Source organism: Ovis aries, chromosome 1, assembly GCF_016772045.2.
Source record: "Ovis aries strain OAR_USU_Benz2616 breed Rambouillet chromosome 1, ARS-UI_Ramb_v3.0, whole genome shotgun sequence".
Taxonomy (NCBI): Eukaryota; Metazoa; Chordata; class Mammalia; order Artiodactyla; family Bovidae; genus Ovis; species Ovis aries.
In genome coordinates this window covers 218079383-218105114 of record NC_056054.1, presented here as the reverse complement: position 1 = coordinate 218105114, position 25732 = coordinate 218079383, and the positions used below count along the sequence as shown (strand labels likewise).

Genomic DNA, 25732 nt, shown 5'->3' with positions numbered 1-25732 from the left:
CAGTGAGCAGAGGCCACTGTTTGTTGTGACGTGCAGGCTTCTCATTGCTGTGGCTTCTCTTGTGGAGCACAGGCTCTAGGCTTGGGGCTGCAGTACTTGCCTCTTGTGGGATCAGTAGTTGTGGCTCCTGGGCTCTAGGGCATGGGCTCAGTAGTTGTGGTGCACGGGCTTAGTTGCTCCACGGCATGTGGCATCTTCCTGGACCAGGGATCGAACCTGTGTCCCCTGCAATGGCAGGCCAACTCTTATCTACTGTGCCACCAGGGAAGTTTACAAATGACTTTTAACACCACAAAAAGGGAAAGAGATAGTATATACTTCTTCATGGAAGCTTATGAAACAGTTATGAAAACAGCAAAATCCAAACTTTGGAAAAGTGTGTAGTATAAATAACCTAATTTTATTCAACAAATGAATTTCAAGGAAAAACACAACAGGAAAGGAAAACCAATAGATTAAAAGATACTAAGGATTCAAATCACTGAGAATGTAAATGTTTTAGAAACAGATGGTGATGGTGGTACATGGTGACTCATTAATGCCGCTGAACTGTACACTTAAAAAAATGTACAAATTTTATGTTATATATATTTATCTAATAAAGTTTTAAAAGTTCATATAACTCAATACAGTTATGTGTATGCCTATTAAATACACTAAGAAAGAGAGCACGAGAAATAAGTGGGGGAATTTGAACATGATTGGGGATATTCAATGCTATTAAAGAATTATTGTCTGTTTTCTATATGCAATAGTAGTGATTTTTCTATTGTGGTAAGAACATTTAATATGAAATCTTTCCTCTTAACAAGTTTTGAAGTGCACAATACAATATTCTTAAGGAACAACGTCATGTAGCAGATCTGTAGAATTTAGTCATCTTAACTTTTTTTTTTTTTGAGTTCTTATATCTTAGAGCTGTATACTAAAATATGTACAGATAAAATGATACATGTTGGATTGGAGATTGATTTTACCTGAACTACAATCTCCATTTATTATTTTGTGGAGCCTGAGAGAATACTCAAGGCCTTGGGTCAGAGACAAAGGTCTTTATTACTCATGACACAATAACTAACACAAACATCAGCATCTTGCTCTCGGGTGCCACTGGGGTAGCACAGATGGGTCCAGGGGATGCCTGCCCAGGCCCTGAGTTGCTTCACAGCTGTGGAAAGCTGATCTTGGGAAACTCACTAGTTTTTATAGCAAGCAGTAAGAGGAAAAGCAAAAATCTACTCCTTGTCCAGGGCTGAAGTGGTGTGTGGAGGGGTGGGGAGGAGATGTTACCTCATTTCTTAAGGTTCCTGAGCACATAACCAACTTTGAGAAATGGACCTGGTACAAGAAGTCAGGACCTTGCCATCTTCATCCACCCAGCAAGAACAGTAGGGACATAAGAGGCCCATGAATTTGCTTCAAAGAATCTGTTGAGAAAAAATGGCTTGGTAAGTCAGTGGGAGTATAGCGAAACAAGTCTGGCTGTGAGTCGACCCTTGTTGAAGCTGGCTTATGAGTATATGTGAGTACTTAAAGCTTACTATACTATTCACTTGGAGAAGGAAATGGCAGCCCATTCCAGTATTCTTGTCTGGAAAATTCCATGGACAGAATAGCCTGGAGGGTACAGTCCATGGAGTTGCAAAGAGTCAGACACAACTGAGCATGACTAACACACACACACACACACACACACACACACACATACTATTCACTGTTCCTTTGCATATGTTTGAAATTTTTCACAATAAAAATTTTTTTGAAATAAGTTTACCAAATAATTATCTTATACAATATGTATGGGTTCCAGTATTTTTAAATAGAATATGGAAAAATATATATTTGCTATTTTAAATTTATGAAATATTTTGTTCTGCCTAATAATACTAAGAATATACTTCAAGCAAATGTCATACCTCATTATGGTAAACAAATGCATTGTTATTTTCTTACAAATATATGAAATGTCTGTTTTATGGAGAGTTATGATCAATTTACAGTACTTTTCCATCTTGACCTTTGCAAAATGAATCTGTCTTCATATAAGCCAACAACTTATAGGTGCAAGGTCTTTAATGTATCTGCTAAGAGTCTTGAGATGTCATTGTGCAGTGAAAAGCTAATCTCCCCAGGAAAGTTAATAGTTCTCTTAAAAATCACTGGGTGCCATTTTGAAAAAATATGCATGCTCTTAGGCTGTGTGTATATCTTTAAATTTTTTTTTCATGTATTTTGGGCTCTCCTGGGTCTTTGTTGCTGCGTGGGCTTTTCTCTTGTGGTGAGTGGGGGCTACTCTTTGTGTCCGTGCACAGACTTCTCACTGCAGTGGCTTCTGTTGTTGTAGACCACAGACTCTAGAGTACAGGCTCAATAGTTGTGGTGCACAGGCTCAGTTGCTCCTCGGCATGTGGGATCTTCTCCACACAGATCGTACCTATGTCTCCTACACTGGCAGGTGGATTCTTTACCACTGACCACCTAGATAGCATATTCAAAAGCAGAGACATTACTTTGCCGACTAAGGTCCATCTAGTCAAGGCTATGGTTTTTCCTAGTGTCATGTATGGATGTGAGAGTTGGACTGTGAAGAAGGCTAAGCACGGAAAAATTGATGCTTTTGAACTGTGGTGTTGGAGAAGACTCTTGAGAGTCCCTTGGACTGCAAGGAGATCCAACCAGTCTATTCTGAAGATCAGCCCTGGGATTTCTTTTGGAAGGAATGATGCTAAAGCTGAAACTCTAGTACTTTGGCCACCTCATGCGAAGAGTTGACTCATTGGAAAACACTGTGATGCTGGGAGGGATTGGGGGCAGGAAGAGAAGGGGATGACAGAGGATGAGATGGCTGGATGGCATCACTGACTCGATGGACGTGAGTCTGAGTGAACTCTGGGAGTTTGTGATGGACAGGGAGGCCTGGCGTGCTGCGATTCATGGGGTTGCAAAGAGTCGGACACGACTGAGCGACTGAACTGAACCAGGGAAACTGCTGCATATTTTTTTAAACTACATTTCTAATGTATTTTACCACTATCACCTCTTTGGCTCACTCCCTAAGGAGTGATTATATTTTGCTAGCTAGAATGACAAAAAGTTTATTGATTGTTTGTTGTTCATTTCCTCAGTCATGTCCAACTCTTTGTGACCCCATGGACTGTAGCATGCCAGGCCTCCCTGTCCATTGCCAACACCTGGAGTTTATCAAACTTAGGTCCATCCAGTCGGTGATGCCATCCAACCATCTCATCCACTGTCGTCCCCTTCTTTTCCTCCCAGCATCAGGGTCTTTTCTAATGAGTCAGTTCTTCACATCAGGTGGCCAAAGTATTGGGGTTTCAGCTTCCACATCAGTCCTTCCAATGAGTATTCAAGCTTGATTTCCTTTAGGATTGGCTGATTTGATCTCCTTGCAGTCCAAGGGACTCTCAAGAGTCTTCCAGCACCACAGTTCAAGAGTCAATTCTTTAGCGCTAAGCCTTTTTTATTGTCCAGCTCTCACATCCGTACACGACTACTGGAAAAACCACAGCTTTGACTCTATGGACCTTTTGTAGGCTAAGTAATGTCTCTGCCTTTTAATATGCTATCTAGATTTGTCATTGCTTTTCTTCCAAGGAGCAAGCATCTTTTAATCTCATGGCTGCAGTCACCATTCACAGTGATTTTAGAGCCCAAGAAAATAAAGTCTGTCACTGTTTCCATTGTTTCCCATCTATTTACCATGTAGCGATGGGACTGGATGCCTTTTTTTTTGTTTTTTGAATGTTGAGTTTTAAGCCAGCTTTTTCGCTCTCCTCTTTCACTTTCATCAAGAGGCTCTTTAGTTCCTCTTCGCTTTCTGCCACAAAGGTGGTGTCATCTGCATATCTGAGGTTATTGATATTTCTCCTGGCAATCTTGATTCCAGTTTGTGCTTCATCCAGCCTGGAATTTCTGATGAGGTACTCTGCATATAAGTTAAATAAGCAGAATGACAATATGCAGCCTTGGGATACTCCTTCCCAATTTGAACCAGTCCATTGTTTCATGTCTGATTCTAACTGTTGCTTCTTGACCTGCGTACAGGTTTCACAGGAGGTGGGTAAGGCTGCGTGATATTCCCATCTCTAAGAATTTTCCACAGTTTGTTGTGATCTACACAGTCAAAGGCTTTAGCATAGTCAATAAAGCAGAAGTAGATGTTTTTCTGGAATTCTCTTGCTTTTTCTATGATCCAACAGATGTTGGCAATTTGATCTTTGGTTCCTCTGCCCTTTCAAAATCCAGCTTGTGCATCTGGAAGTTCTCGGTTTGCATACTGTTGAAGCCTAGCTGATTGTTTAATTGAATTCAATCAGTATTTTTTTCATTTTGCTAAGAAGTTACTCTCATCAAATAAAACAAAAACAAGAATCTCAAATACCTTGTTACTGTAAACAAGTTTACTTTTGTCTCAGTTCTGGCCACTATAATAAAATAGTATAGACTAGGTGATTTGTAAACAACAGAAATATATTTCTCATAGTTCTGGGAACTGGAAATCTTAGATCAGGGTGCCAGCAATCTCAAGTACTAGTGAGGGTCCTCTTCCAGGTTGTAGACTGATCGCTTACTGTATCTTCAAATGGCAGAACTCAGAAAGTTGGAACAAATTCCTATGTCCCTTCTTAGAAGGGCATTAACGCCATTCTTGAGGGCTTGACCTTCATGACTTCACCACCTCCCAAAGGCCCTACCTACTTCCTCATACCATCACACTTAGGGTTATGATTCAATATGAATTTTGGAAGAACACAAGTATTCAGTCTATATCACCTTCAGAACCCATTTTCTGTTAGTCTTCTCTCAACATTCTTGGGGTTTTTGTTGTCTAAAAGTTATTCAGCAATCTCAGATACCATTCTGTGACTTTTGAGGGGGTAGGAGAAATAGCAAATTTCTGGACTTTTCTTTTATAATTACATTCCTATACAGAGAATAGCCAATATCTCTTCAAAAAGAATGTTTCCCTCTTAAGGTAGACTGGGCCACTTGAAAATGCCATTCAACTGCTCCTTGAACACTGCAAAGGGTTTTGTGGAAGCTAGAAATTTTGGTGCTTTCCATATGGGCCAAGAAGATAATGTGCTGAACCATCAACTTGTTTTTTTGACATTTGTGGGACTAATTCAACCAGTTCTGTGAAAGAAGCACAGTATTTGTAGGAGTTACGTCACATGTAGTGCTGTGTTTTGCCTTGATAACAGAACTTTGTTGCAGTTTTTTTTTTTTTTTCCACTTTCAAAACAGGTATTACAAGTGTTTACGAAAAGCATTGGCATTATTTAATAAATAACAGTGGAAAACAGTTTTCTGATATTTTCAAAACTTCAGTTACACTTGGAGTTGCAATTGGTTACTCCACGATGCAAATGGCAGAAAACCCAATTCAAACTGGCTTAACCTACAAGAAGGACTTGTTGGATCTTGTAACTAGAAAGTCTAGAATTCTGACTTCAGGCAAGGTTTATGCAATGGTTCAAATGATGTAACCAAGTATCCAGTTTCTCTTTGAGCTGCCTTCCTTTAACTCCACTGTTAGCTTCTATAGAAATGGTCCTGGGCCTCTTCTCCTGGTAGTAAAATGCTTGTAGCAGTCAAGACCTAATATTATCAAATCAAAGGACAGAAAGTAAGAAGACTTGATTCTTCTAATAGGAGTGACTGGGAGTCAGTCAGTCTCACTGATTCCTTTGGCTCCTGTGCCCAATACCTATGAGCTAGATACACTAATTGGCTCGTCCTGAAAGCCTGGATTTGTACGTATATTTTAGCTCCTTAATTTTGTTTTTCATTTCTATTATCTCACTCTTTTGGGTTATTAGCCTCTTGAAAGCAGCAACTACGGATTCTAAATTTCTTGCACATTTTAAAGTACCCACGACAATAAACGTTCAACAAACAAGATTGATGTGTTGTGATGATTATAATGATCATTCTTTTGTTTATGAACTGTCTCTAGTATCCCAAAGTACTTCATTAAAATTATGATAGAGTTATAGGATGATGAATGTTCTCCACTGGGAGTAGGAAGAAAGAGAAGTTATAGTATTTATTTAATCCTTGAGTTCCTTTTCTGCAAGACTGCTTTCCTCATGAGGGCCACAGCTCCTTCCAGGCAGCCCATTCAAGGAACAATGGCTACCACCCTTCCCAAGTTCTGGATTCTGGAAAACCAGCCCCTCCTCTTGTCATTTCAGGCTCAGGGATGAAAAGCTGTTCTGCTATGGCTAGTTCTCATTGGTTTCCCTTAACTCCATTCAATGCATCTGTGTAAATGGTCCTTCATTAAACTCCCTTCCATTATCTTGTTTAAGTGTGCCATTTGTGTCCTACTAGGACCCTGACTCACACACACACACAGAATTAGAAAATCAAACTCAAATTGGTTTAAACCATCAATGGAATTTACTGAGTCATATGGCTAAAAAATATAGACATATACACTATGGAGTATTACTCAGCCATTAAAAAGAATACATTTGAATCAGTTCTAATGAGGTGGATGAAACTGGAGCCTATTATACAGAGTGAAGTAAGCCAGAAAGAAAAACACCAATACAGTATACTAACACATATATATGGAATTTAGAAAGATGGTAACGATAACCCTGTATGCAAGACAGCAAAAGAGACACAGATGTATAGAACAGTGGACTCTGTGGGAGAGGGAGAGGGTGGGATGATTTGGGAGAATGGCTCTGAAACATGTATAATATCATATATGAAACGAATCACCAGTCCAGGTTCGATGCAGGATACAGAATGCTTGGGGCTGGTGTACTGGGATGACCCAGAGGGATGGTACGGGGAGGGAGGTGGGAGGGGGGTTCAGGATGGGGAACACGTGTATACCTGTGGCAGATTCATGTTGATGCATGGCAAAACCAATACAATATTGTAAAGTAATTAACCTCCAATTAAAATAAATAAATTTATATTTAAAAATATATATATAGACATCTTGCTTCAAGTCAGTGCAGTGGCTCAAATGATGGCATCAAATCAATTAGAACTGGAAGGAACTTTATTAAATAGATTGTTATCTTGATTACAATATAATCTGTGTGCAGGAGGGATGAGAGGAATAAGGAAAATAGTCTACCGATCCAATTGTTTCAGAATCCTATCTTAGCACTCAGTAAACATTTGAGATAAATAAATGAGACCTTTCAGAGGCCAAAAGCAAAACTAACTCCACAGAAATATATGGAACCTAAAGGAAAAATAATTGTTTCATCATTTCTATTTTTGCACATTATTCACAGTATCTAACACTGTCCTTACAGGGTAGGCTCAGTAAACTGAAGAATGATGGGAAAGCAACTAGTTCTTTTCTCTCATGTGATTCTGAAGATAGTATGGCAACTATACAGGTGGTGCTAGTGATAAGAACCCATCTGCCAATGCAAGAGACCTAACAGACATGGGTTCAATCCCTGGGTCGGGAAGATCCCCTGGAGAAGGGCATGGCAACCCACTCCAATATTCTTGCCTGGAGATCCCATGGACAGCGGAGCCTGGTGGGCTACAGTCCACAGGGTCACAAAGAGTCAGACACAACTGAAGCGACTTAGCACACACAAAGTAACTATACCATGTACCTCTGTTCCCAAGCACTTGTTGGCTATTCCTGCTGATTTCATATAATGGAGAGACTAGAGAAGACCAAGGGCACTGCAAGTAAATGATTTACAGTAACCAAAGACACAGAGAAGGCAATGGCACCCCACTCCAGTACTCTTGCCTGGAAAATCCCATGGATGGAGGAGCATGGATGGAGGGGTCGCTAAGAGTTGGACATGACTAAGCAACTTCACTTTCACTTTTCACTTTCATGCATTGGAGAAGGAAATGGCAACCCACTCCAGTGTTCTTGCCTGGAGAATCCCAGGGACGGGGGAGCCTGGTGGGCTGCCGTCTATGGGGTCACACAGAGTCGGACACGACTGAAGCGACTTAGCAGTAGCAGCAGCCACCAAAGACAGCAAAACATACACCAGGTTTACCTTCTTCAAATAAAAAGACTTTCACTCGGTTCACGTTATTTCCAATAACAATATAATTTGAAAGTTAAAGAACAAGATAGCTTAAAGCATGCTCAAAACTTTCCCATTGTTTCAAGCACTTTGTCTTTCCCTATGAACACAGACAATTGTCCCATTAAACTGAAATGCTTGTATGAGATTTAACACAGCTGACCTTCTCTCTCAAAAACATTCATCTACACTTCTAAGTTAGAAAAAGATTATTTAAATGTTTTTGATTCTTTCATTATTTATTTTAGGTAACCAAAGAATGTGTCTCTATTGTTCCATGTTATGCCATTGATGGCAGTTTTTCCCTTATTTAGCATGTACAAGCATAACAATCAAGAGAGTAATACGACCATGAGAATTAATGCGAAGCACTCACTGCCCAAGAGGTGGGCTTCCCTGGTGGCTCAGCAGTGAAGAACCCACCTGCCAGTGCAGAAGACGCAGGAGATACGGGTTTGATCCCTGGGTCAGGAAGATCCCTTGGAGAAGGGAATGGCAACCCACTCCAGTATTCTTGCTGGGAAAATCCCATGGACAGAGGAGCCTGGCAGGCTACAGTCCATGGGATCACAAAGAGTAGGACACAACTGAAGCAACTGAACACACCCAAGAGGTGGTAGATAGGGTAAGATAGGGCCAACGGAATGCAGGCACAATCCCCTCCTCACCCCACCCAACCAGGGTTTCCCAAAAGCCAGAGCTTTGGGGGAGGCTCGAGATCACCAAGGACACTTCAACCACAGCCCACTTGGTTCTCTGAAGAACTCACATAGCATGTCTTGGCTAATTTTCTTCATTAAAAATAACTTTTTCCCTTATTCCAAAAGCAATGCATGTTTATTATGCAGAATATAAACATTTAAGATTAACAACAAAAAAAAGAAGAAAGTGGGTGAGAGTAGCCTTTAATTTCCCCTCTTAGAAAGGACCAAGGTTAACATTTTGGTGTATAGTCTAAGCTCACTCACTCCGTCTCCCTCTCTGGGATTTTACTATATAAATAGCCTTTTGAATATCTTTATACACCATTCATTTTATTCATCTTTTATTCCTCAGAGAACCAAACACAGTCCTACATGAGGAAGTATTCAATAAAAAGATGAATGGCTGAATGTTCAAATCTGCTCCTTTTTTCACATGCTGCTAGAGCTAACAGAGGAACTTGCTCTATCACTCTGCTGCCATGCGCCTGCCAAAGGAATACCAGCTATTGGGACTCATCTGAAACCACTAAGAAATCGCAGTATTTGCTAACTCCACCAGAAAACCCTTCTTAAAAGGAGTGCTTCACAGTGAGGAAACCCTTACCTTGCAACTAGAAGATTCAGGTTTGACTTCTTTAAGCTTCCACCTTCTAATCTGTAAAGTGAAGGCACTGACCTATGACCTAAATAGGATCCTGAGCAGTTCATATTCTATATCTTTATGTGTCTGTCTATCCATCCAACCAACCAAACATGCATACTTGTGTGTATATATATTTAGAATTTTTTTCAGTGAAGAAAGGAGCCAAGTGCTAGGCTTTGAGGTGCTATGACAAAATCTGGGGTTGTTGCTTCTTTTCTAAAAACTGAAAGTCTTAGACGAAATTTAGCCAACATGTTTTCATGTCCACAAACACTTTCTGTGGCTGATTTGGGAAAATCAAAAGCATGAAAACCAAAAAAGAAAAATAATGAAAGCATCTCTCTACATGTAGCTTTTATTAATTCTCAGTCAGATGATTGTGGTTCTCTCTAAAGCTCCCTTTTTGGTTTCATAACTCTTTCACACTCTGTTGTATCATTTTCAAAATACTCCCTCCCCACATTTCCAAGGTTACAAGCAGAGAATCGTTCTTCACCGATCTGCGAACAATGAGTTCTGTTTGGTAAGAGAACTTGACAACTGAAGCAAAAGAAATCCTAACATTAAAACAGGTTGAGACAGGAAAATGATTAGTAACTCGTGTCTGGGTGGAAAGGGATTATGAACTTTCAACACCTACCCATTCCGTCCTGTCAAGCTCGGAGCCATGTTAAAACCCCATAATTCAGAAAGACACATATAGTGCAGTGTTCACTGCAGCACAATTTACAAGAGCCAGGCATGGAAGCAACTTGAGTCCATCAACAGATGAATGGGTAAAGAAGACATGAGATATATATATGGGTATATATATACACACACACACACAATAGGGTGTATATATAACAAGGAACAAAGCTGGGTCATTTGTAGTGATGTGGATAGACCTAGAATCTATCATACACAGAGTGAAGTCAGGAAGAAAAAAAATAAATATCACTATTAATGCGCATATATGGGGCTTCCCTCATAGCTCAACTGGTAAAGAATCTGCCTGCAATGCAGGAGACCCTGGTTTGATTCCTGTGTTGGGAAGAGCCCCTGGAGAAGGGATAGGCTACCACTCCAGTATACTTGGGCTTCCCTTGTGGCTCAGCTGGTAAAAAATCTGCCTGCAACGTGGGAGACCTGGGTTTAATCCCCAGGTTGGGAAGATCCCATGGAGAAAGGAACAGCTACCTACTGCAGTATTCTGGCCTAGAGAATTCCATGGACTGTACAGTCCATGGGGTCACAATGAGTCAGACACGACTGAGTGACTTTCACTTTCATTAGAAATCTAGAAAAAATGGTATAGATGAACCTATTTGCAGGGCAGGAATAGAGATGCAAACGTTGAGAACCAAATTAAAATATAGCTGATTTACAATGTTGTGCTCGTTTCAAGTGCACAGAAAAGTGATTCAGTTTCATATATATATTCTTTTTTAGATTCTTTTCCATTATAGGTTATTACAGGATAATGAGTGTGGTTCTCTGTGCTATATAGTAGTCCTTGTTGGTTATCTAGTTTATATAAAATAGTATGCATGTTTTAATCCCAAATTCCTAATGTATCCCTCTCTGACACACAGTTCTTTTCATTGATACAGTAAGCAACTTTTACCAAGGGTCATACTCTGCCAGAGGTTTGTGCTCTACATCAGAGGTAAGTTCTACCTCAGTGGTCTCAATCTACATCTCCTCTGAAGCTAGTGTTCTGTTTGGGTCTGACTTACCAGATCAGGCTTTATTTCCTCTTATAAGGAGCTCCCGTTGTCCTCATGCCCCACACTGTTCTTTCCAAAACTCTGACTCCCCATGTCCATCACACATGTTGTATATGCCTTCACAGAGTTCAAGGTCTTTTTCTTGGAAAGATGTTCAGCCCCAGTGCAGATCCATGGATAAAAACAGATTCACAGTGAGAGAGAAATCTCTATCGTCCTCTCTACAAAACCACATAAGTTCTTTCCAGATCAGCCCCAACCAAAAAAAAAAAAACAGCTCCACAGATACCACAAAAGGAAACAATTCTTAGGGGTAGGGATGGAGGTTGTCATATTAATTCTCATTCACAATTCCTAACTGATGGCCTCTAGAGAGTCAAGCCACATAGATAATTGGAAGAGTAAATTAATAAATAAACTATTTCTTACAATATTATTCCAATTAATATATGTAGAAGGAATGATAACAATCGAAAGTCAGCATCTGGCAAACACAACAGTAATAATTATTTCAGGTAAAGATAATTAATGAGTGCTAAAATGAGTGGTCAAAAGTATGCTGGAAAGCAGAATATTTACCTGGTTTCAAAGTAACCCTCCTTAGATGTTAACTAATTTCAAAGGGAAGAACTGTAACTAAGTGGTCAAGGTTAGTATCACCAGTGACAGAACACATCAACTTCCTTCCTCCTAACAGAACATGCTGAGCAGGGTACACTGTCACTTCTGTGACAGTCTTCCCCAAAATGCATAATCTTAATATTCAGTTCAGTTCAGTTGCTCAGTCATGTCTGACTCTTTGCGGCTCTATGAATTTCAGCATGCCAGGCCTCCCTGTCCATCACCAATTCCCGGAGTTCACCCAAACTCACGTCCATCAAGTCAGTGATGCCATCCAGCCATCTTATCCTCTGTCGTCCCCTTCTCCTCCTGCCCCCAGTCCCTCCCAGCATCAGAATCTTTTCCAATGAGTCAACTCTTCACATGAGGCGGCCAAAGTACTGGAGTTTCAGCTCTAGCATCATTCCTTCCAAAGAAATCCCAGGGCTGATCTCCTTCAGAATGGACTGGTTGGATCTCCTTGCAGTCCAAGGGACTCTCAAGAGTCTTCTCCAACACCACAGTTCTAAAGCATCAATTCTTCGGTGCTCAGCTTTCTTCACAGTCCAACTCTCACAACCATACATGACCACTGGAAAAACCACAGCCTTGACTAGACGGACCTTTGTTGGCAAAGTAATGTCTCTGCTTTTGAATCTGCTATCTAGGTTGGTCATAACTTTCCTTCCAAGGAGTAAGCGCCTTTTAATTTCATGGCTGCAATCACCATCTGCAGTGATTTTGGAGCCCAAAAAAATTAAGTCTGACACTGTTTCCACTGTTTCCCAATCTATCTGCCATGAAGTGATGGGACCAGATGCCATGATCTTCGTTTTCTGAATGTTGAGCTTTAAGCCAACTTTTTCACTCTCCTCTTTCACTTTCATCAAGAGGCTTTTTAGTTTCTCTTCACTTTCTGCCATAAGGGTGGTGTCATCTGCATATCTGAGGTTATTGATATTTCTCCTGACAATCTTGATTCTAGCTTGTGGTTCCTCCAGCCCAGCGTTTCTCATGATGTACTCTGCATAGAAGTTAAATAACGGGTGACAATATACAGCCTTGACATACTCCTTTTCCTATTTGGAACCAGTCTGTTGTTCCATGTCCAGTTCTAACTGTTGCTTCCTGACCTGCATATAGGTTTCTCAAGAGGCAGGTCAGGTGGTCTGTATTCCCATCTCTTTCAGAATTTTCCACAGTTTCTTGTGATCCACACAGTCAAGGCTTTGGCATAGTCAATAAAGCAGAAAAAGGTGCTTTTCTGGAACTCTCTTCCTTTTCCATGATCCAGCAGATGTTGGCAATTTGATCTCTGGTTCCTCTGCCTTTTCTAAAACCAGCTTGAACATCTGGCAGTTCACGGTTCACATATTGCTGAAGCCTGGCTTGGAGAATTTTGAGCATTACTTTACTAGCGTGTGAGATGAGTGCAATTGTGTGGTAGTTTGAGCATTCTTTGGCATTGCTTTTCTTTGGGATTGGAATTAGGTTGATCATATTTTATTTTGATTTAAACATATTTATATTAAATTTTTTCTTTGTGATAACAGCATTAAGTCACTGACATTATCAGTTAACATATATTAAAGTGCTTTTATAAAAACAATGCCCCAGAAGATCTGGCCATTATTTGCTATGCTTCCCTACAATTTTTTTCTTTTCAGTTTAGTCATACATATATACTTAACATACCAAATGGACCCAGAGGAAGTGTTATTTAAAACAAAAACCTAAATGTATCAGTGTCCAGTTTGCATATCCCTGATCAATGGGAATACACATTTATATACTATTTATCCCCTTCTACTTCCTGGGATGGTAGCTTCCAGGAAACTGAATTCTTCAAGTCCTCACCTATTCATCAGTCCTCCAGTGAGGGTATCAAATCACAGAACTCTTTGCTTAGCAGAGCATGGTAATGAGTTTTTATATTTATGTATCCAAAGGAATCTTATAAAGAGTAAAGACATCAAATTCTCTACTCCATATGGCAAGAGAAATTCTGAGTTTCAGAGACAGCCCTGGGGAGAAGAAGTGAGAGTCAAGGGGTAAAGAGCAGTTTTGCTTTGACAAAAGAAAGGGAAAGAGGCAATATCCTTCATTTGGGAAAGAAATAAAAGCCAAGTGACAGGAATGAGATTGCAAATTCAAAAGGAAATCAGAGCAACAGGAGAAAACTCACCACTACCACCATCAAAGATATGATGGGGTGATGATAAGAATGCTTGAGCTATTTTTATATAGATATTAAGTGGATGTTAGACCCAGAACGTCACATTTGGGTTATAACTGTAAACTTAGTCATTCTTAATGTTGCTATACACAACTGGGGAGAATGGGCAGGGGGCAGTTAACAATGAACAGAAGATAGTCTATAGAGTATAGAGAGGGTGGAATTGGGGGGAATGATTAGGAGGCTTTTGCAACAACAGTTCAGGTAGGAAGTGATAAAGACTTGATCAAAGCAATGGCAGTAGGAAAGATGAGGAAGGGAAGATTCCAAACATCTCAGCTGTAGACTCAACAGGATTGTTGACTGACCGGTTGGGATAACTTCCTTGAAGGTTTCTAGCATGAGTGATTAAGTGAACAGTGATGCAGTTAAAAGTTTAAAAATACAGTAAAAGGGACAGATTTTGCCAGGGAAATGGTGATTTCTAGTTGGCCATTAATTGGAGATATATAGAAGACAGTTAGAAATATACATTTATGCAGTACTTTGGAATTAAGCTATTAAAATGTAAAAGAATCTCCAGAATGTATAGAGAAAAAGGAAGAAGATGAACGTGGAAGCATGGTGACCATGAACATTGACAAGCTAGGTAAAGAGAGAGGAGTCAAAAGAGAAATAAGAAGGAAGAACCCGATATCACAAATGCCAAAGAAGGAGCATAAATTAAGTGCATGGTCAATATTGTCAAATCCTTAATATGATGCTGCAAAAGAAGCTATCGAATTTGACGTGAATTATTAATGGATGGTGGAGGTATAAACCAAAGTGTTTGAACCTGAGTCTCTTGTGTCTCCTGCATTGGCAGGTGGATTCTTTATCACTGAGCCACCTGGGAAGCCCATTCTCCAAATACAACAGTACAAAACAGATCTACCCTGATTCTGGATGGGGAGGCCTGAAGGAAATAAAGACATTTCATACTGTATTGTTTTGGGTTAATCAGTAAGAATCACTTTTTCCTTCACCCCTCTCTGACTATACATACCTTGATTCTAGATTATAGATGGAAAAGGAACCAAAGGACTTGCTGGGAAAAGGAACCAAAGGACTTGATACTGTTTCTGGAGTGCAGAATTTCATAGTTCAAAAATGAACTTCAGCTATCTTATTTTATAAAAGAATAGGCATCAAGATGCCACTATTCACCTTATTACGTACATACTATGGAAAACAGATAATTTTTTAATGATATATGTTCAACATAACATTAAGTGAAAAAGGCATATTATGCAATATGATCTCAATTGGAGGAAAGGGAGAAATATATAAGTACACACAAAGTATAAATACTAGAAAAAAATAAACTAAAATGATAACAGATTTTTGAGTGGTAGCATTAGGGATTTTTATTTCCTTCACCTTGCTTTTCTACATTTTTCCAATTTTCTACTATTTAAAATGCTTTAAAACCTCCGTTAAAGTCACGAGAATTTCTATCTAGAAACACTTACTAGCAATTTAAGCCCATTCTCTTTATCTGGGCAACTCTAAAATAACAATGATGACACCACCCTTACAGAAGAAAGCAAAGAAGAAATAAAGAGCCTCTTGATGAAAGTGAAAAAGCTGACTTAAAACTCAACATTCAGAAAACTAAGGTCATGGCATCCGGTCCCATCATTTCATGGCAAACAGAAGGGGAAACAATGGAAACAGTGACAGACTTTATTTTTGAGGGGGCTCCAAAATCACTGCAGATGGTGACTGCAGCCATGAAATTAAAAGACGCTTACTCCTCGGAAGAAAAGCTATGACCAACCTAGACAGCATACTCAACAGCAGAGACATTACTTTGCCAACAAAGATCCGTCTAGTCAAAGCTATGGTTTTTTCAGTAGTCATGTATGAATGTGCGAGTTGGACTACAAAGAAAACTGAGCATCGAAGAATTGATGCTTTTGAACTGTGGTGTTGGAGAAGACTCTTGAGAGTCCCTTGGACTGCAAGGAGATCCGACCAGTCCATCCTAAAGGAAATCAGTCCTGCATATTCATTGGAAGGACTGGATGCTGAAGCTGAAACTCCAATACTTTGGCCACCTCATATGAAGAACTGACTCATTGGAAAAGACCCTTATGCTGGGAAAGCTTGAAGGCAAGAGGAGAAGGGGAGGACAGAGGATGAGATGGTTGGACGGCATCACTGACTGGATGGACATGAATTTGAGTAAGCTCCAGGAGTGGGTGATAGACAGGGAAGCCTGGCCTGCTGCAGTCCATGGGGTCGCAAAGAGTCAGACACGACTGAGCGACTGAACTCACTCACTCAAAATAACAATAGTTATAACTAGTCTCCCAGGTACCCTGCGATCTTCTTAATTTCAACTTCTTAGATGTTCTCTATTTATCTTATTAGTTCCTCGTACCTCCCTGAGTTCTGACTCTTGGATTCTAAAAGAGCGTTTTGAGAAGCAACGTGGAAAATGGAATGCGGAATCCAAAGTTTGTGTCAGATGAGCCCAACTACTCTCTACATTGTATGGGGAAAGATAATTGGGCTTCAGTCTAGGATGTGCCATTTACTAACCATGGAGCCTTAGATAAACCAGTTCATATCGCTGCACCTCCGCTGTCTCAGTTTTCCCACCTTCAAAATGGGAGTAGAATTTACAAATGGGGTATGGATAGGGCAGGGCTCACTAGCGAAAAAGGAAGTATCACAGTCGAAGACTGTCTAGAATTCCATCCACTGCTATGCTATGTCACTTCAGTCGTGTCCGAATTCCACAGGTCCCAGTAAATCCTAGGGGAAAAGCTCCACCCCAAACCGACTGACTCCGAGGGGTGGGGCCCCGGAATCTGTATTTTAACAGCTTTCCAGGTGAGTCAGATGTCTAGTGAAGAGGACTCTTTCCAGTCCTCCAGCTCTTTGATCCACTTATTAACTTCCTTCTGGTCCCAGCGATTTCCAGTTCCCGCAAAAAAAGGAGCCGAAGAAAGAGGGGAGAAAAAGTATATCCAGGGTCGGAGCGGCCGATACCGGTCACTCACCAGCTTCCTTCCTCCCCCGGCGCCAGCCGCCAGGTTACATAACGGGTCCCGCGGCGCGCTCTCGCGAGGTTTCCACCGCCCCCCGCCTCGGTCCACGTCAGAGGGAACCGGGCGGAGCGGCCAACATGGCGGAACGCAGGCGACACAAGAAGCGGATTCAGGTAGCAAAGCAGAGCCCTTGGGTAGGGGGCTTTAGGGCGCTCGGAAGTGAAAGATGCTGGGAAAACTCCTGGGAAGGGCGAGCGAAATCGAGGACGAGGTGGGGTGGGGTTCCACCGCGAGGCCGCAGGTTGGGGGCTGCGTCGTTGTGAGGGGCCTGAGGAAGGGCGGCGTTGGAGACGGCGGAGGTGCTGGGGCTGCAGCGGAAGGCAGCAGGAGCTGAGCTCGGAATCGGCCGTGGAGGCGCGGCCGTCAGTTCAAGGTTCCGGTGGAGGCGCCGGCCTGGGCCTGTGCTGGGAGGTCAGCGCCCTCCGAGCACAGACATCGACCCTCTCGAGCTCCTCCCCTCCCTTCTCCACCCCATCTTTTCGCCTTAGCTGTCCCGAAATTGAGGCCACGGTAACTAGGGTAGAACGTGGAGGACTGACCTAAAGCTACCCGTTCTTTGTGCGCGGATAGAAGGACCGTAGGAGGTGGGAGTGAGCGGGATTTGGTCAGCTGTCCCGAGGCCCAGGCGGCGAACTGCGTATCCAGGTGTTCGTTTGCTAGTACCCTCCTTTCTCCTTTTTATTATGAACGTAAGCGTCCAGTTGAAGCTTTGTGGCTTTCTTTCAGCGACACAGTGTAAATAAACAAAACTCTCAACCAGCGGGTACTGCAATGAGCGGGTCGCGCCCAGGAACGTTTGACATGGCAGTGTGTCATCCTCATAACCTACATAGCATCCCTCCCTCATTCCACAGGCCTGTCATCTGTGTATTTCTTCCCTACAATTTTCCCCTGTTGTTCATGCTCTCTGCTGAGAGGATTAAACATGTGGAACATCTTAGACTCAGGATGTGTGTCTGCTTGTTAGTTTATGTGCCTAGAAACCTTCATATGTCATCATAAATTGGGCATGTTGTAAATTGTTAATATGCTAATCACAAATTGTTACACTCATTTTCTTTCTGTTCCTTACTATTTCATTGCTTAGAATGACTTTCTGTCTGATGTTTTATTTCCCTGTTTTAAAAAAGTTTATCACTTACACCATGGGTGATTTAGGTATGCAAGTTAAAATTATCCTTAAAAGTCTGAAGTACTAGGGGAAAAAAAAGATGTGATCAGTAAATCTGGAATTTTGGAATTGGGAAGAAATAAGAAAGTAGTTTCAAATAGAGTACAGAAGGGGACCAAAATGAGACAAATCCTGCCCCCTCCCCCAAGTTCAGACAAGTCATAAAACCAAGGCTTAAGTTTATTGTGAAAGAAGTTTATAATTATACTATTCCTAGTCTTTCAAAATTTAATGTTATTGGTCAGTTGTGGATACATAATATTTTTATTAGAATTTGTATTGAAGTTGTCAAATTAATACTTACTGAATTTCTTATATTTACACATATGGTACATTTTATGGCCCTAAATAAACTTTTTTTTAAATTTCAACTGTTCTTTACTGTGGTCACAAAGGTGATCTTAATTTACTTTGAATAGCTGCTCTATTTCAATTGTGATCTTATATTAAGCAAAAAGATTAAAAACTGGTATAGCAGTGGTAGTGACTGGGAGCTAAAACTTGAGCCATATTGTGCCTGTTTGTACCCCAGTGTCAGTAATTATTAGATGTGTAACTTTGGTCAAATTACTTAGCTTTTTTCCTCTATTTCCAAATCCATAAGAAGGAATATTTACCTTGAAAAGAGATCCTCTTTGGGTTGTGGTGGAAAAAATACATGAGTGGATGACTTGTTATTAAAGGTTATAAAAGCTGTGAAAATAGTATTTGGTACATAACTCTCTTATTCCACCTCCCTGAGGATGAAGGGTTTAGGATAACTTTTTTTGGTTTTTGCTAAGCACTCTGATATGCTGAAGAAAGATTAACAGTTACCTATTCAGTAAATAAACCTTTGAGTTGTGAGTGCCTTAAAAAATTTTTTACTTACTATTGTTTAATTGTGGATTAGCAAAGTATGTGAGGATCTGATTGTTAAAAATCAAGTTGTTATACTGCTAAGTGAAAATAAATGACATTTCTCAAATCCTCCAACTTTTCTGTATAGCTGTGCTGTGTGGAAGGAATGTTATAGAGCTCTTGGGCATGCTACTTGGAGTACTACTATGCAGTCTCAGCAGATTAATAAAAATATACAGTAGCTTATCAATCTCCCTTTTTTTTCCCTCAAAGAATCAGAAACTGTAATATTGGCATTACTTTAGACAAAAAGATCAAATGTAGTGGCCATGTTTACAGTTGAAGTTACAGAAAAAATCCTATTGTAAGACTTTTTAAGACAAAAAGTTCTGTAATATCAACTCGATTTCCTGTTGTTTATTACTTGATATTTCATGTTTACAAAAGATTTCTACATATAATAGAATTAGGGACCTTGAATTGTAATTTGTATGTTGGGGGAAAGGATTGCTACATGTAAGTTCGGGGTTTTAAAAAGTAGTTAATCTGTATGCTTTTTCTAGGATAGACTAATTTTAGATTTCTGGTATTCCATCAAAGTTGGAAGCAAGAGGACTATTTCGTCACATTTCCTTCTTGGACTCACTTTACTGGCCACTGAAAACCAAAAGTGAGCTATGTGTTCATTGACATTACATTGGGAAGTTTTCTTGTTTGAGATTCCCAAGTGAAAGGTATCTCAATTCAAATTAATAAAATATTTGAAAACAAATAATTGTTACTTTTCTAAGATATGCAACCATGTAAGTTCAAGAACGTACAATAAATGCTTATAGGTTAACAAAGTGCTGTTTACTAGAAAGGTTAGCTTAAAATCCTAGTACCATCAAATTTCAGAGTTGAAAAGGATTTTCAAATTGGGTTTTTTGGAAGCCTCAGTAGTCACTACTATACTAGCATTATCCCTCATCCTTTAAGCTACTATGTGACTTTAAGCAAATGATTTATCTAAGATCTCCTCTGGCTTTCAGATTTTAACTTGAAACCTATTTGCATTTTCACGGATATTTTACACTGCTTGTGAAAGTGTTTGTCGCTCAGTCGTGTCTGACTATGTGACCCCATGGGCTGTATGTAGCCCACCAGGTTCCTCTGTCCATGGCATTCTCCAGACAGAAATACTGGAGTAGGTAGCCCTTCTCCAAGGGATCTTCCTGATCTAGGGATGGAACCCTGGTCTCCCACATAGCAGGCAAATTCTTTACCATCTGAGACAATACTGCTTGTATAAAAATACAAATGGACAATTGGTGCCCTAATCTATTTCCTTTGCTCAGTTTATTCAACAAGCTTATTTATTACCTAAAGCCTCTTGATGAAAGTGAAAGAGGAGAGTGAAAAAGTTGGCTTAAAGCTCAACATTCAGAAAACAAAGATCATGGCATCCGGTCCCATCACTTCATGGCAGATAGATTGGGAAACAGTGGAAACAGTGTCAGACTTTATTTTTTGGGGCTCCAAAATCACTGCAGATGGTGACTGCGGCCATGAAATTAAGAGACACTTACTTCTTGGAAGAAAAGTTATGACCAACCTAGATACCATATTGAAAAGCAGAGACATTACTTTGCCAACTAAGGTCCGTCTAGTCAAGGCTATGGTTTTTCCAGTAATCATGTAAGGATGTGAGAGTTGGACTGTGAAAAAGGCTAAGTGCCAAAGAATTGATGCTTTTGAACTGTGGTGTTGGAGAAGCCTCTTGAGAGTCCCTTGGGCTGCAAGGATATCCAACCAGTCCATTCTGAAGGAGATCAGCCCTGGGATTTCTTTGGAAGGAATGGTGCTAAAGCTGAAACTCCAGTACTTTGGCCACCTCATATGAAGAGTTGACTCATTGGAAAAGACTTTGATGCTGGGAAGGATTGGGGGCAGGAGGAGAAGGGGACAACAGAGGATGAGATGGCTGGATGCCATCACTGATTCAATGGACGTGAATCTGAGTGAACTCCGGGAGTTGGTGATGGACAGGGAGGCCTGGCGTGCTGTGATTCATGTGGTCGCAAAGAGTCGGACACGACTGAGCGACTGAACTGAAGATTATTTCTGTTGAATAAATTGATTTTAAAATTTTTTCATCATTTTGAGGGTAGGAGAATGAGGGAGCAGAAATTCTAAGTCAAAAATTCTGTAAGATTGAAGCCCATGGCTTACTGACTCTTGATCTAATTTTTTTTTCTCAAAAAGGTTATCTTAAGTACCGGCTAAAATAATATATAGCTAGAAATGGTAACGGAGAAGGCAATGGCAACCCACTCCAGTACCCTTGCCTGGAAACTCCCATGGACGGAGGAGTCTGGTAGGCTGCAGTCCATGGGGTCACTAGGAGTCAGACATGACTGAGAGACTTCACTTTGACTTTTCAATTTCATGCATTAGAGAAAGAAATGGCAACCCACTTCAGTGTTCTTGCCTGGAGAATCCCAGAGATAGGGGAGCCTGGTGGGCTGCTGTCCATGGGGTCGTACAGAGTCAGACACGGCTGAAGCGACTTAGCAGCAGCAGAAATGGTAACCCCAGTTTCATTGTAGTATTTTTTAATGTTGATGTATTCTGAAATAAAAAATAGTTTTTGTTAAATAATTTAAAAAGAAAGTTCTACCCTAGCTTTCCATTTTTGTAATTTTGTACTGTGAGTTGCAACTGCTGGCATCTTGTTGTTTGGGTTGGCAGTCCACCCTCAAAATGTATTGCTTCTTTGCTTGCTCATTCTAAGATGTTTGGGCTCATTCATTGAGCTACAAAGTTCCCTTCATTGGAGGGTTGATAAACTTGTTTCTCTCTTTTAGTGGCTGATGCTGTTCCCAAAAGACCTTCAATTTTGTCATTAGATTTCTAGAAAAGTTAGGAAAATATTCTGAAGGTAATGTATATATAGACAGGAAGAAGATAAGACTGTTTTAGCCTGCAGCAGGGGAGCAGTGAGAATGAAGATTCTGTGGCAGGCTCTTCTGTATTACTAGCTTCCCAAGTCATGTTATCTTGGTATGCTTCAATAACAGTCTTTCTGGCTTCAAAGCCCAGCAGATGGCACAAATCCTAAACTCCTAGAGGCAGCCCACAATATGTGTAAGTTATATGTGGTATAATGAACATGTCATATTTCACAGAGGATGATAGAAGTTTTTTAAGGATTTGAACTTGAAGGAAGAGCAAGGAAGATATCAGTTCTTTTGTACAAATATCTTAAGAATTCTAGTCAGATGTTTTAGGGAAGTTACTGATACTTTAAGAAAGTATCAATGAATAAGGAACTCTGTGTCTAGTTGAGAGAGATTATTCAGGTCCATGTTTTCTGGTCCTTTTCTATTTATTCATGCTCATTAGTGCCTTTACCAAGGAGGGGAAGGGAAGGAAGATAGAATACTTGAGTATGTTTTTGCAGTTGTGGAAAAGAGCTTGGTGAATTTGAAGTTAATTGTTAAAATGAGGTTTTTAAACTGTTGTGGATTCATGTAGAATCCGATTCCGTACTGTATAATAATAGAGTGAACTTTTCAGTTTCTTTTGGTTCCTTATAACATAGTTCACATGTGATGCCTGTATCAACAGTCAGTAGATTGGTACCATGTTTAGTTAATGGTTTGAGTGTTAGTATGAGTGTAGACTTGTCATGCCTAAAGTTGATGTGATTGTTTCCTCCCAGAATAACCTTCATTCCGAAATTCTATTATTGAAAAACTGTCCTTTTAGTTGATCAAACTAGAAATTTGACATCTTTTATTAATTTCATTCATCCTTTATCATTGAGTCCTTCCTATCAGTTCTACACTTGAAATGTTTCAAATATCAAAATCCTTCTTAGTCCAGAGTATCATGTCACATCCTACTTGAACACTAACTAGTTTCCCTGCCTTATGCATTTATTCCCCAGTTCATTCTACATATAGGCTCCAAAATAGTGTCTCAGTCATTTTTTTTCTCATTATGTCCTCTTCCTAGTCAAAAACTTTCTGTGACTTACAGGGTAAATTTAAAATTTCTCAGAATGCTCTGAATACTATTTAGCCCTATTATACTTACATGTACTTAGCCTCAAAATGCTTTCTAACTTGTCTCTAGTGAAACCAAATTTTATACTCATTTTCAGCCACAGTATTTTTATACTATTCATTCAGCTTATCCTGAACTTGTTCATCTTTCAGAATCTAGGTCCCTCTTCCAGGAGATCTTTCATAGCTCCCATTCTGTACTCCTAAAATATTTTTCCTACCACTCATTTTGAAAAATAACAGTTGTTGTTTTGGATAGTTGTAACATACTGTAGGTATTGTGCCTTAACAAATCTTTGGTATTAACTGTAGCACCCAATGGTATTTTAGGGTAAACAACTCAGTAAGTGTATGTTTGAACAATTTACGTTTATCTCTATTGCCCCACATATCATTTTTATTCAAGCATATCCCAGTAACAAATCAGTCAATTGGATAAATCTTTAGATTGACAACAGATGCATTAACTGAGGGAAAAATTAAACATATATGGGTGTGATTATAAAATAGTTTTGGTCTCTATAAAGCCAATTATACTATCTCATTATTACCAACTACTTATATAGTATGACTTTTTTGGCTGTATATGAACATACAGGATATTGTTTACTAATAGATAAGGCTTCTAGAAATTCAGTGTTACTCAGGCATAATTAAATGCTATCATTTTACGTATACGAATGTATTTTAGTATGATTTCAAAAACCAAAATATAGAATACTTTTTAGCTTGTGAGAACTATATTTTGTGAAAGTGAAAGTTGCTCAGTCTTGTCCGACTCCTTGCGACCCCACGGACTGTATAGTCCATGGACTTCTCAAGGCCAGGATACTGGAGTGGACTGGACCCCAGATTAAATAATTATGAACACTGTAGATGGTAGTGAACTTGGTAGTGTTAAAGTTTGAATTTATAGCTTTTTAAGATTCTATTTTTCTGTGATATTTATTTTTATATATAAAACTAAAGGTCTTTTATTCTGATAAATATTTGGTTTTTATTATAGTCATTTGGATTGAATGGTTTGGGTTTTGAGTTTTTCTCTTTTTTTTTCAATTTTTATTTTATACTGGCTTATAGTTGATTTACAGTGTGTGGGTTTCTAGTTTTTATTGTCACAAATAGTAACCCACAAATGAGTATGACAGTATAAAAATCATGCACTGTGTTAATTGGCTGTTTGAAGCAGAGAAATTGGGAAATGCAAAGGAAGAAATCCAAGAAGTAGCTGCCTGGTGACCCAACAACAAGGGCACAGATTTTCCCTTCATCTCACAAATTACTCCTCTTCAGGATAAAGTTAAAGCTGAGACTTTGTTAGTTGTCCCTTATTTTCCATAGACATAAGTGAATTCAGACTCCTTTGAAATTTGTGGAAAAACTGACGTAAATACAGATGATTTAGATAGTTTATTTTTCCTTTTTTTGTATTATTAGAATGTCTTGCCTAAAAGATAACTGTCTTCAGCATTATTTGTTCTCAGCAGTCTAGATTCTTGGCAGTTAATTCTTCACAGTTATTTGGCACTTTATTCATTTTAAGAAATAGACCTTCATGAAATCATTCACGTTTAAATTATATGTTGCTAGAAATATTGCTTGAGTTCTCTATATATTGTGCTTAAAAATGTGAAGACAGTGCTTTTATTTTGATATTAGTAGCTTACAGCAGTAAGACAACTTCTAAAAGTAAAAAAAATGCAAGATGTATATACAAATGAAAATTGCTCTCATTTTCTTCAGTATATGAGTGGAGAGAATAAGTACACTGCTTTTAACTACTCAAAAGTAGTTCAGAAGATAAGGAAATAACAGCAAGATGGGAAATGATAAACAATGAAGTGGTAGAAAATTTGGAAGAAGGAATGGGAAAATTTTAGAAAACAGGGAAGGATTAAAGCAGCCTTTTCAAAACTCTTTGTTCACTTCCATTAATCAGTTCTTAAAGTGAAAGTCACTCAGCCATGTCTGATTCTTTGCAACCCTCCAGACTATAGTCCATGGAATTCTCAGTCCATGGAATTCTCCAGGCCAGAATACTGGAGCCATTCTCTTCTCCAGCGGATCTTCCCAACCCAGGGATCCAACCTAGGTCTTGTACATTGCAGGTGGATTCTTTACCAGCTGAGCCACCAGGGAAGCCCAGTCAGTTTTAAATGAGATTATAATTTACTTGTCTATTGCATTTAAAGGCAAGGTGAGAAAGGATTCCCTGAAAGTATCTAGAATTTGTAACCCTAAAAGGAAAGGGAATACAAATCTTCAGCATCTCAAGTAGTATCTTGTATCTGGGACCACACTGGGACAGCTATCTTTGGTTAATTTGAGAACTCCTCCTGCAATCTCTAGTCTTTTGTGTAGGGTACATAACTTTGGCTGTTACTTAACATTTATTTATGGCACCTGTTTCTACTTACTTTGGCATTTGGGCACTCGCTATTGACAACCTCTTAGTGTTTTGAATTACTGTCTTATGGCTTGTAAAGAGAGACCAAGCAAGGGTAAAGATGAACTGGTACAAAGTGGTTACCATGCTGAAAAAACAACTCAAAATAAATGCCTTGTAGCTGAAGCCAAGAGAGAAGCAACTTTGGGCCCTGTCAACTTGTATTTGAAAGATGTGTAATTTTTAAAATTTCCGTTCTGTCTTTTGTATAGATTACCAGGTCTGCTCTAGAAAAACCT

General features: G+C 39.6%; 1 protein-coding gene and 1 long non-coding RNA gene across 3 annotated transcripts in view; one reads left to right on the top strand and one right to left on the bottom strand.

Moving 5' to 3' along the window:
• Positions 1-16979, bottom strand: part of LOC132657239 (uncharacterized) — a 50109-nt gene extending 33130 nt beyond the window's left edge. For both annotated transcript variants that reach the window (XR_009595105.1, XR_009595104.1), the window contains exons 1-2: positions 11123-16979; positions 1291-1427 (exon numbers count right to left, since the gene is read on the bottom strand). This is a non-coding gene — a long non-coding RNA (uncharacterized LOC132657239). The remainder of the gene's footprint in view (positions 1-1290; positions 1428-11122) is intronic.
• A 69-nt stretch (positions 16980-17048) lies between these two features.
• The window catches only part of SEC62 (SEC62 homolog, preprotein translocation factor), a 33571-nt gene continuing 24887 nt past the window's right edge, over positions 17049-25732 (top strand). The window contains exon 1 of the mRNA XM_004003175.6: positions 17049-17100. Coding sequence (XP_004003224.1) covers positions 17065-17100 — 36 coding nt within the window. The 5' untranslated portion in view covers positions 17049-17064. The remainder of the gene's footprint in view (positions 17101-25732) is intronic.